This window comes from Hippocampus zosterae, chromosome 1 (assembly GCF_025434085.1).
Source record: "Hippocampus zosterae strain Florida chromosome 1, ASM2543408v3, whole genome shotgun sequence".
Lineage (NCBI taxonomy): Eukaryota > Metazoa > Chordata > Actinopteri > Syngnathiformes > Syngnathidae > Hippocampus > Hippocampus zosterae.
This window is the reverse complement of record NC_067451.1, coordinates 30,841,300-30,853,753: the sequence shown is the minus strand read 5'-3', so window position 1 is coordinate 30,853,753 and position 12,454 is coordinate 30,841,300. Positions and strand designations below refer to the sequence as shown.

At 43.0% G+C, this 12,454-nt stretch overlaps 3 protein-coding genes across 4 annotated transcripts in view; all 3 read left to right on the top strand.

The window, feature by feature from the left end:
- LOC127607743 (uncharacterized) overlaps positions 1-12,454 on the top strand; it is a 207,336-nt gene that overhangs the window by 32,512 nt on the left and 162,370 nt on the right. The window lies entirely within an intron of this gene.
- guf1 (GTP binding elongation factor GUF1) overlaps positions 1-12,454 on the top strand; it is a 105,394-nt gene that overhangs the window by 1,375 nt on the left and 91,565 nt on the right. Inside the window, 16 exon segments of the mRNA XM_052074369.1 lie at positions 203-351; positions 810-890; positions 970-1,047; positions 1,678-1,761; positions 1,841-1,905; positions 1,995-2,198; positions 2,604-2,743; positions 7,080-7,203; positions 7,355-7,487; positions 7,989-8,066; positions 8,069-8,137; positions 8,298-8,431; positions 8,756-8,857; positions 10,650-10,769; positions 10,849-10,885; positions 10,967-11,102. Coding sequence (XP_051930329.1) covers positions 203-351; positions 810-890; positions 970-1,047; positions 1,678-1,761; positions 1,841-1,905; positions 1,995-2,198; positions 2,604-2,743; positions 7,080-7,203; positions 7,355-7,487; positions 7,989-8,066; positions 8,069-8,137; positions 8,298-8,431; positions 8,756-8,857; positions 10,650-10,769; positions 10,849-10,885; positions 10,967-11,101 — 1,733 coding nt within the window. The 3' untranslated portion in view covers position 11,102.
- pigg (phosphatidylinositol glycan anchor biosynthesis class G) overlaps positions 11,677-12,454 on the top strand; it is a 38,695-nt gene continuing 37,917 nt past the window's right edge. Inside the window, exon 1 of the mRNA XM_052073517.1 lies at positions 11,677-12,423. Within this exon, the coding sequence (XP_051929477.1) occupies positions 12,276-12,423 (148 nt within the window). The 5' untranslated portion in view covers positions 11,677-12,275. The remainder of the gene's footprint in view (positions 12,424-12,454) is intronic.

Sequence of the window (12,454 nt, the reverse complement as noted above, 5' to 3'; positions counted from 1 at the left end):
AACCACAATTAACTGTCAAACCGGTAATTGGCACATGCCTAGTTCCAATGAGTTGGTATAAAATATATATTTTTTCATTATTAGATCTCTTTATGTTGTTCAGGTAGACCGAGAAGTGTCCAATGTGTTTCCATTCGTCATGTTTTGGGTTGTCGTGAACCATGTGTTGAAGTAAGGTATCATTAATGGCTGTCATTACCAGGAGCTATAGCAAAGACAGACAAGAACAAACAGGTGCTGGACAAACTCCAGGTGGAGCGAGAGAGAGGCATAACCGTGAAGGCTCAGACGGCCTCTTTGTTTTACACACGCCACGGCCAACAGCACCTCCTGAACCTCATTGACACACCAGTAAGTCCGCTATTGGATTTTGCGAAATAAAGTCAAACACAACCCATTCTGGGCTAATAGTCAACTGCTGGGTTGTTAGTATTTCCAAGGAAATCGTGGAATTAGAAAAAAAGAAAATTGTTCCAGCTCGGGTCAAGCTATTTGCCATCGTGACGCTATTATTAACTGTCAGGAAATCTTTGAAGTTACATTTTAACTTTTACTAGTCTTCATATTAAGATGACTAAATAATGACTTTGTGGTCATGATGTCCCTTTGCTTCTCCAAAAATGAATACCTGATGAAATCTACACAGTTTTCTATTTTTTATCGTCGCTATTCATTTAGAAAGGTCTATTTCTGGTTGCTAGTGAGACAAATTTGCCTGCTTTTTTTTAGAGTGTTAACCCTGTAATAATATTCTTGACAACCATATTCATTCCACTGATCGTAGCTGTTTTTATAACGTCTCTCCACAGGGACACGTTGACTTCAGCTATGAAGTGTCTCGGTCCATATCTGCCTGTCAGGGTGTCCTGCTGCTTGTCGACGCCAATCAGGTACAAGGGCCGCAGCTTGGGTGTTTCTGCAAATGTGTGTAGTCGATGCATGCCATTGTTGATGTCCGTGTCGTTTTAGGGCATTCAAGCGCAGACGGTGGCCAACTTCTATCTGGCTTTTGAAGCTCAACTCACGATCATCCCTGTCATTAACAAGGTAATACGTAAACTGCTTGGCCTTTGATTTTAGTGGGCGTCTTAGCACCCTCAAGGTTGTACGAACCGAACATTTTATCAACGTGTCCAAGGCAGAAATATGCGTGCATTTTTGAGTGAAGTGGATTTAACTAAATTTGACGAGAGATGGGGTAGCATTGCAAGGCACTTTGACTATATTGTGCACCCAATTGCACACGAGAAAGTGAACTGCGTTTCGTCCTTGGGTGGATTTAAAAGTGCCCAATTCTGATCTAATGCCTTAATTTTTACATTTTTTCGACCGTCTCATCACATTTCAAGTGTTTAGCATGAGGTTTTTGGAATGTGGGCATAATCTGCAGTACCTGGAGAGAACCAATTATTTTCCTTATTTAATGTTTTATATACTTTGACTATAAAACCAGATTTAATAGTCGATGCTTTTACTTTAATTTATAGTCAAGTGATGTTTTTTGAATGTGTTTATTTTTGCTATTTGGGCAGAAGTGGATGTTTATTTGTCACCAATTGGTGTGTTTGGATGACGACGCGGATTACGTTCGACCTTGGCAGTTTCACTCGTGTACATGTTTTTTGGTCTTGAGGGCCTTCTGGATCTAATATTTTATTTCCAATTATTTTCCTCCAGATTGATTTGAAAAATGCGGATGCAGAGAGAGTGGAGTCCCAGATTGAAAATGTGTTTGACATTCCTCGCGAGGACTGCATTCGGGTAAGTTGAAGAACATGTTTGCACCATTTTTCGGCTCCATCATGTAAATAATTGTTTTTGTGAATTCCTCTTTTTTCAGATATCAGCTAAACTGGGTACAAATGTTGAAAATGTTCTCCAAGCCATTGTTGAGAGAATTCCACCGTAAGATGCTGCCCAAGAAAGCTGCTATTTGGTACTTACGGCAATATTGAGACATATCACTGCAATTTTTTCCCCCCATGTTCCCTCAGGCCTACAGCAATTGTTCATGACCCATTCAAAGCACTGGTCTTTGACTCCAATTTTGACCACTACAGAGGAGTAGTAGCTAACATTGCTGTGTTTGCTGGTCATGTCAAAAAAGGGGACAAGATCGTCTCCGCACATCTTGGCAAAGCCTACGAGGTCAACGAGCTCGGACTTCTTGGTCCACGGGAGCATCCCACACAGAAATTGTAAGATCATTCTGTCTTGACTCCCATGTATTCTGCTTATCCACCACCACAATGGTTTTAAAATAAAATATGTCATTATGTAGATGTTTTTGTATTATTTCACAATTTAAATTTCCTTGTTGTTTCATTAAAAGGTTTTCGGCATTCTGTCAAAATGCTGTACACAAAGGTTAAAAAGTTATCCCACACATAACTTAGGTATAGTGTACATTTAGGCACTTTGAATGTTGATTTTTAAACTAATACAGCAGTATTTCTATAAGTACAAAGTGGCCAAACAATGAGTCTTTGCAACAATCATGCAATGGCAATAGAGTAATGCACTGTTCATGCATGGATTCGTATAACTTGTCCATTCAGATGCTTCTTTCGCTTGTTTTGAGATTGAGGTGGTTTGCGTCTCAGATTTGCGGGACAGGTGGGCTACCTCATAGCTGGGATGAAGGAGGTAAAGGAGGCACAGATTGGGGACACCCTCTATCACCAGGAGCAGCCAGTGGGCGCTCTGCCTGGCTTTAAGCCAGCTAAAGCAATGGTGTTTGCTGGTAAGAAATATAGTTCATGTAACTACTAAAGTAATATCGTTCATGAAAACTAAAAAAATAACAACAACAAAAAATTGGATTGACCAAATAAAATGAAAATGGAAATGCTTTAAAAAACTAAATGAAAACAAAAAGATACTTCATATTTTGTTTATAAAACGTATTAAACAATACTGATTGCAAAAATATAACTTTCATCTCAGTATTAGTGGACGTCTGACCAGAAGAAGAAGAGGCGAAAGTCAGTCATTTAAGGATTTCTCTTCCTCCGCGTGTTTGTTAATTTCGGATGATGAGGATGTTGGTTATCCAAATACAGGCTGGAGTCATTGAACAGTTGCTTCGAAGGGTTTAATTGATTTTTATGCAGTTTACGAATCCATTCGGGCTCCGGAGGGTTTCAGATTTCAGTCAGGAGGCGTAGAAAAAATACGGTCATGAGATTATATAGAGACAATATGATAATTAGAGGCGGGCAGTCCTTCCCCTGATGTAAAAATCAGAAACGAAGAAAGGTCTATGCACTTCGATCTTGGCATGTTAACAAAGTCCAGACTTTTGCTGCTGTGAATAAATCTCGAGACAGGAGTTCCTCCTTAGGGAGACTTGACAGCCTTCAGGGACCTTGCAGAGATGGGGGTGCGAAAGAAGACACTTGGGGGAAGTGGATGTAAGCTTAACACTACATTCTTTATTTTAAGTGTTTGAAACAGAACCAACAACAGAGAGGGCTTAAATACAATCACAGTAAGGAATAAATACTAAACAATGCCTCTTTTGATCACAAATAATATTGTGATCACAAAATCATCTACGTCAAATCTCTTGTCAAAAAAGCACAAACACTGTCACACAAACTACAACAGGAAATAACAGTCTTAATGAAGGTTGACACCAATCTCCCCCATCAGTAGAGAAATGGAGACCAAAATGACCAGTTTAATCAGAACGATGTATGTTATTAGCTTTGGGCCGCCTGATAAGTCTGTCTTGATTTCACATCAGTCGTCCCTCCGAATGTCGCTTTGAAGTTGGAGATGCTTCTCGGGTGAAAAGGTCAACTTGCAGGCATGAGGAAGAAGCAGGGTCTGTGTGTTCCCCTGCTGGCATGGGAAAGTTATGCAGGATGTCATAAAAAATATATATATATACTGTATATATGTATATATATATATATATATATATATATATATATATATATAGGGGTGGGAGGGGTCAAAGGGGTCGGGTGCAATGCGAGCTGGGCGGCAGCCAAAGGCGGGGACCCTGGCGGTCCGATCCTCGGCTGCAGAAGCTAGCTCTTGGGACATGGAATGTCACCTCTCTGGCAGGGAAGGAGCCCGAACTGGTGTGTTAGGCAGAGAAGTTCCGACTGGATATAGTCGGACTTGCCTCCACACACAGCCTAGGTTCTGGTACCAGTCCTCTCGAGAGGGGTTGGACTCTCTTTCACTCTGGAGTTGCTCACGGTGAGAGGCGCAGAGCAGGTGTGGGCATACTTATTGCCCCCCGGCTCAGTGCCTGTACATTGGGGTTCACACTGGTGGACGAGAGGGTTGCATCCCTCCGCCTGCGGGTGGGGGGACGGGTCCTGACTGTTGTTTGTGCATATGCACCAAACAGCAGCTCAGCATACCCACCATTTTTGGAGTCCTTGGAGGGTGTGCTGGAGAGTACTCCTGCTGGGGACTCCCTTGTTCTACTTCAATGCTCACGTGGGCAATGACAGTGAGACCTGGAGGGGCGTGATTGGGAGGAACGGCCCCCCCGATCAGAACTCGAGTGGTGTTTTGTTATTGGACTTCTGTGCTCGTCACGGACTGTCCATAACGAACACCTTGTTCAAACATAAGGGTGTCCACATGTGCACTTGGCACCAGGACACCCTAGGCCGTAGTTCGATGATCGACCTTGTGGTCGTGTCATCGGATTTGCGGCCGCATGTTCTGGACACTCTGGTGAAGAGAGGGGCGGAGCTGTCAACTGATCACCACCTGGTGGTGAGTAGGCTCCGATGGTGGGGGAAGATGCCGGTCTGTCCTGGCAGACCCAAACGTATTGTGAGGGTTTGTTGGGAGCGTCTGGCGGAATCCCCTGTCAGAAGGAGTTTCAACTCCCACCTCCGACAGAGCTTTTCCCATGTTCCGGGGTAGGCGGGGGACATTGAGCCCGAGTGGACCATGTTCCGTGCCTCTATTGTTGAGGTGGCCAATCTGAGTTGTGGCCGTAAGGTGGTTGGTGCCTGTCGTGGCGGCAACCCTCGTACTCGCTGGTGGACACCAGCAGTAAGGGATGCCGTCAAGCTGAAGAAGGAGTCTTATCGAGCCTTTATGGCCTGTGGGACCCCAGAGGCAGCTGACGGGTACCGACTGGCCAAGCGGAACGCAGCTTTGGTGGTCGCCGAGGCAAAAACCAGAGCATGGGAAGAGTTCGGTGAGGCCATGGAAGCCGACTTCCGGACGGCTTCGAGGAAATTCTGGTCCACCATCCGACGTCTCAGGAGGGGGAAGCAGTGCACCACTAACACTGTGTACAGTGGGGATGGGGCGCTGCTGACTTCGACTCGGGACGTTGTGAACCGGTGGGCAGAGTACTTCGAAGACCTCCTCAACTCCACCAACATGCCTTCCTTGGAGGAAGCAGAGCCTGGGGACTCTGAGGTGGGCTCTCCTATCTCTGTGGTTGAAGTCACCGATGTGGTTAAAAAGCTCCTCGGTGGCAAGGCCCCAGGGGTGGATGAGATCCGCCCAGAGTTCCTCAAGGTTCTGGATGTTGTGGGGCTGTCCTGGTTGACACGCCTCTGCAACATCGCGTGGTCAACGGGGAGAGTGCCTCTGGATTGGCAGACCGGGGTGGTAGTCCCTCTTTTTAAAAAGGGGGACCGGAGGGTGTGTTCCAACTACAGGGGGATCACACTCCTCAGCCTCCCTGGTAAGGTCTATTCAGGGGTGCTGGAGAGGAGGGTCCGTCAGGAAGTCGAGCCTCAGATTGAGGAGGAGCAGTGTGGTTTTCGTCCCGGCCGTGGAATAGTGGACCAGCTCTACACCCTTAGCAGGGTTCTCGAGGGTATGTGGGAATTCGCCCAACCAGTCTACATGTGTTTTGTGGACTTGGAGAAGGCGTTTGACCGTGTCCCTCGGGGAGTTCTGTGGGGGGCGCTTCGTGGGTATGGAGTACCGAACCCCCTGATACGGGCTGTTCGGTCACTATACCACCGATGTCAGAGTTTGGTTCGCATTGCCGGCAGTAAGTCGGAATCGTTTCCAGTGAGGGTAGGACTCCGCCAAGGCTGCCCTTTGTCACCGATTCTGTTCATAACCTTCATGGACAGAATCTCTAGGCGCAGCCGAAGCGTTGAGGGGGTCCGTTTTGGTGGCCTCAGTATTGCATCCCTGCTTTTTGCAGATGATGTGGTGCTGTTGGCTCCTTCAAACAGGGCTCTCCAACTCTCACTGGAGCGTTTCGCAGCCTAGTGTGAAGTGGTTGGGATGAAAATCAGCACCTCCAAATCTGAAACCATGGTCCTCAGTCGGAAAAGGGTGGAGTGCCCCCTCCGGGTCGGGGGGTGGGGGTGGGGGAGATCTTGCCCCAAGTGGAGGAGTTTAAGTATCTTGGGGTCTTGTTCACAAGTGAGGGCAGGGGGGAGCGAGAGATCGACAGGCGGATCGGTGCAGCGTCTGCTGTGATGCGGACGTTGTATCGGTCTGTCGTGGTGAAGAAGGAGCTGAGCCAAAGGGCGAAGCTCTCAATTTACCGGTCGATCTACGTTCCAACCCTCATCTATGGTCACGAGCTCTGGGTCGTGATCGAAAGAACGAGATCCCGGATACAAGCGGCCGAAATGAGTTTTCTCCGCAGGGTGTCCGGGCTCTCCCTTAGAGATACGGTGAGAAGCTCGGTCATCCGGGAGGGGCTCCGAGTCGAGCCGCTTCTCCTCCACATCGAGAAGAGCCAGATGAGGTGGCTTGGGCATCTGATTCGGATGCCTCCTGAACGCCTCCCTGGTGAGGTGTTCCGGGCATGTCCCACCGGGAGGAGACCCCGAGGAAGACCCAGGACACGCTGGAGAGACTATGTCACCCAGCTGGCCTGGGAACGCCTCGGGATCCCCCGGGGAGAGCTGGAAGAAGTAGCTAGGGAGAGGGAAGTCTGGGCTTCCCTGCTAAAGCTGTTGCCCCTGCGACCCGGCCCCGGATAAGCGGTAGAAGATGGATGGATGGATATGTATATATATATATATAGAGATAGAGAAAGGAAAAATCCCAAACTATTATAACCCTTAGCTGCCCCACCAACCACCACCTCTAAATTTAGCTGTGGTTCGCTTGTTTCTCAGGTATGTATCCAGTGGACCAGTCAGAATACCCGGGCCTTCGTAGCGCCATCGAGAGACTGACATTAAACGACTCAAGTGTCACAGTGCAGAGAGACAGCAGTTTGGCGCTTGGAGCTGGTTGGAGGTCAGTACCAAACTGGTTTTACAATCACTACCTAAAGAGTATGTGTGTCATATGTTTCAGACTAGTTCTGACATGTTTAGGTGTTGATGGGTGAATCAACAAGCAGCTTCTCCTATAATGAATGTAATGTAACAGCAGTGGGAATCCGCAGGCTGGGCTTCCTGGGACTCCTTCATATGGAGGTGTTTAATCAAAGGCTGGAACAGGAATACAACGCCTCTGTTATCATAACAGCACCAACGGTACCTTACAAGGCGGTGCTCTCGTCAGCTAAACTCATCAAGGTAAGAGTTGCTCCCAGACCGCATTTCCTACCCTTACTTAAGAGTTACATTCCAGTCACTGTAAGCAAAATGAAAGTTTCCAAGACTGAATTAATGATATGCTAACGTAGTTGTCTGGTAGTGCTTGTAGACTAAAATGAAACATGAAGGGTGTAATCGATTATGTTCTCTTTACATGTCTCAGGCCATTTATATTATAGAATATATTATATCTAAATATAATATATAGAATATATTATTATAGAATATTTCCCGCTTATGGTTTATCATTCCACTTGTCAAGATTTAAGGTCCAAATATTTTGTGTACCTGTCATATTCATGAATCCGTCCATTCCTGAAACCATAATGGTTCGTCTCTGGAACTATATTTTTAAACGCACTGGAGTTGACTTAATCTCAGTTTTCAATTGTGCTTCTTACATATGAGAGCATCAGTAGAAACTGGAACTGAAGATAATGGCTCGTGTTCACTTGTAGATCTTGTTGGCACTTGTTACAGGAACATGGCAAGGAGGAGATCACAGTAGTGAACCCAGCTCAGTTTCCAGACAGATCGGTAGTGTCGGAGTACTTACTGTAGAACCAATGGTGCTGGGGACCATTTTAGCACCCGACACATACACTGGCAAGATTATGACTCTCTGCTTGGTAAGTTTGTTTTTTTTAATATCCGCCTTTACATATATTCTGCTTAACAGACATGCACTTGAATATTTTTTCTGCCTTTGTAATTTACTCACACATACACACACACACACACACACACAAAACCATACACACTAAAATTGTGTTGTTTGTACCCACATAGAATCGCAGAGGAATCCAGAATAATATGATGTACGTAGATGACCATCGTGTGATGATGAAGTATCTCTTTCCTTTAAATGAAATTGTTATGGATTTCTATGACCTACTCAAGTCCCTCTCTTCTGGATATGCCAGGTAAAATAATTTATGGAAGATCATAGTCCGTTTTCATTCTTGAAAATTTGCCAAAATGACAAGAAATAATTTTACGTCTCGTGTCATGTGTTTAAAGGGTGAGGAGTATGAGAGGAATTAATGAAACAATCATTTTAAAAAAATGTCGATGGTGTGCCGTCATGCGGTGAAAAATTGTCCTCAATGGGCTGTCATGTGCCAAAACATAGACACTGGCCGTTCGGGAAAATGAGCATATTTTTCCTGAAATTCCCAATGGCCACCCTGTCCTTGTCTACGTGCATTCTTAAGTATTCAACATGTGACATCCATTCTCCTTCCTAGCTTTGATTATGAAAATGCAGGCTATCAGGCTGCTGACCTCATAAAGATGGATATTCTTTTGAATGGACGCCCGGTGGAAGAACTCACCACAATTGTGCACAGGTAGGTTTCATACAGCAGAGGTTAGATTTTGCGTAATGAATATTTTTTTTTTCCCTCTACCAACTAGCCAAACTATACAAAAGTGCGGTGTTACAAAACACTCCCCATTGGTTCATTAATTTCTAAAACCTTAATTTGTTTGACGTACCACCTTATTTAAGGCAAATCCAAATGATTCAATGATCCATGCAAATACAGTAATATGTAGCATATAAATAAAGTGGGCTGCCCCCCTTCTCCCCCCCAAATGAATTTCACTGGCATTCACAAGTCTCAGGAAAACTCCATGCTCCATGATTTACAACCAACTTCAAACTTCAACAAGTCACACCTCATAGGCAACAATGAGCTAAATCGTGGAAAAGTTGTACATTCAAACAAAAATTGGGTTTGGGCTACGATCCTATAAAAGCAGACTGCCGACTTTCCAATCTGTCAACAGTGTCTAATTCATTTGAAATACGCTGCTGTAGAAGATGTGAAATGCATCCATCCACCTGTGACATGTAACAGGTTGCCCATATATGGGTTTACATTATGTTTAGCGATTACCAAGGGCATGCATGAGATGTCTCATATATTTCACACTGGATCTTTTAAATGAAAACACCCTTGACTTTGTCGTGATGGGATGATTGTCATTATTCTGCATGAATCCATGGAAAGAAATCCCTTTTTGGGTTTGAATCACCAGCCTCAGTCTCACGACAAGGGTTAAAAGGGCCTTGGTTGCTGTTGAAATTAAGATAAGAAAACCTTTATTTGTCCCACATTGGAGAAATTTGCAATTAGTCATACTTTACAGAGTATAAAATGTATTGGCTAGCCAGGGTCACATGCAAAAAAAACCAAAACTGTCGACTTGGCAGTCAGTGTTACATTTTCTGTTACGTAGCAGACAAGGACAATGGAGTCACAGATCAAAAGTGATGACGCACAGAAGTTGTGCTTATTGTATGCACCAAAACCAGTGGAGAAGCAAGTGCACATCCTGGTAATTGAAGTCTTTCAAAACACTGATGAAGGCTGCTACCCCAACCGTGTCTGCCACAGTCCTTGGAGCTGTGCCCAGCATGGTCTTACTTGATCATTCTTTCAAGGCAATGGGATTTCAAGGCGGGGGACACTGTAAAACACATTTTCTGTTCCTTCTCGAGTTGTCATCAGACACTTATTCAAAGGGATATCATTACATTAGAGTATTACATTACATTATGTTGATTCTGTTGTGCGTATTTGAATAAGACATGTTTTATTCTTGAAATTATGGTCTTTTATGATTCGTGTACATCATTTTGTTGACCTGAGATGGTTTGCACTTACAGGTGCATCTCAAAGGAAATAAATAAAAACATGAATAAATATAAAATCAATGTTATGTAGATTCACGACACCAAGTGAAATATTTCATGATTTTCTTATTTATTTTTGAGATGACAAACGCTTACAGCTAATGAATACTCATTCACTGTCTCACAAGTCAAAATGACATGTAATTAGGTAGGATTTGGCTGACTGAAAAGTATTTTTTCTGTGTGTTTAATGAATCTACCAGTTTCATGTTTTGAGTTGAACAACAGTACTTAAATCATTTTTTTCTTGGGTAGTCTCAGTATCTCAGATGTACCGGTACCTGTATACATCTCTGTTTTTCTGTAATTCATTACTGCATATTCAGAGTAGTGTGGATTTTAGACGAGCACTTTTGGTTGGCTGCTGCCATGAACTGCTGAGGACACGGATGTATCAAATGTGTTTTTGCGGATTTGCTATTGTTGTTTTCTCTTTGCAGAGCACGTGCATACAGCACAGGAAAAGCCATATGTGAGCGACTCAAGGATTCAATACCAAGGCAAATGTTTGAAATTGCTGTACAAGCGTCTATTGGAAGTAAAATCATTGCAAGAGAGACGTGAGTAAAAGGCGGTTTATTTACTATACACCAAAAATTTCCTTTAGGCAAGTAACATCCCATTGTGTGGCTCTTTCAGGATAAAGGCGTATAGAAAAAATGTCCTCGCAAAATGTGTAAGTGTCCTTTTTATTTTTCTATTCATACTGTGCCATTTGTAATGACATTTTCACAAATTAAGCATTATTTGTTGCAAGTATGGAGGTGACATAACACGCAAGATGAAGCTCCTGAAAAAACAGGCAGAAGGCAAAAAGAAGATGAGGCGTATTGGCAACGTGGACGTACCCAAAGATGTTTTTATTAATGTTCTGAAGAGGAAAGACAACTAGAGTAATTGCATTGTTTAAAATATATATATATACGCCAGCCTTTAAAATAATGACCTAAGTTCAATTTTGACAAAGGTTTTTCTTTTATCACCTCAGGATGCTGGCCAACTATGCTAAAATCGGCTGAACCCTTAGTTAAACAGATCATTCACATCTACACCTGAAATGAAATTATTAATATATAGAAGATGATCAGTTTTTCATGTTTTCTGAAAAAAAAAATTACTTGGGCAATTATTTTAAGAAAGTGACGATCTAGATCTAGATATATACACACACACGTGTGTGTAATATGTTTCCATGGAGGTGAGACTGCATTGTTCATTTCTAAATAAAATGGTACTGAAAATGTGTGTACATTTTTTTTCTTTTATACACCTGGCAAATAATAGCATTAAAAGTTGAATTCGTCAAGTTTCAGCAAAAATACATTTACCCACTTGGATTTATTGCCTACAAATAAATATAATTCGTTTACATAAACAAAACAGCAGAAATCTATACCTATATTTATAATATTTTGCGGATAAAAAATACTGTACTTACTGCAGTGTGATATGGCACAATAGGACACAAATGACCTGTGGGCATTTTATTTGATCCTGCTTATACTTCTCATATTATTGCACAGATAAATTAACTGTTATTTTTGTCCCTTAATAGTAATTGAAATATCGTAATTATTCAATATTTAATCTATTCTTCTTTTCCCGAAAAGATCACATCACTGGGTCGGCTCTATTTACTATATGTCCAGATTAAGGACATTTGCAACTGTTGTTTTCTTTAAAATTATGTCTTCTAATGGATACGGGATTCAACCCATTTTAATGCGTGCGATATCTGCCGCTGTGGATGTTTTATTTTATATTTTAAGTAATTTAACGCGCGTGTCGGTATTTTTGGCCCAACGTGCTTGCCGTAGTTCAACAAAAACTGCGGAAGTTGTGTATGAATGGTGACACCGATGTATTGTTTGTGTTCTAAAAATTACAGGGAAACTAAGAATTCTCTTGTTACGGTCTTCTATGCAGTGTAGTGTTTGCAATTATATGTGAGGCTTTAATTTAATATAAAAAAATATGCGACGACGTGTTATGTTGCTTGCTAACTAACTCATCAAAGCAATTTTTTCATACTATCACACGCATTGTGTTATCACCAGCGTAAAAAAATGAAACTCCGTTCGTCTGCATTTGCCTCAATAATTCTAATATTTGAAGTTCTGGCGGTTGCACTCTTCCTGAGGGGATTTTTCCCTGTACCTGTCAAATCTTCTCTGTCCAAGATCAGGCAAGAACTACCTATGGAGCCGTTGTCGGGTAAGTTCAGCCGGGTGGGTGGTCCTCACTC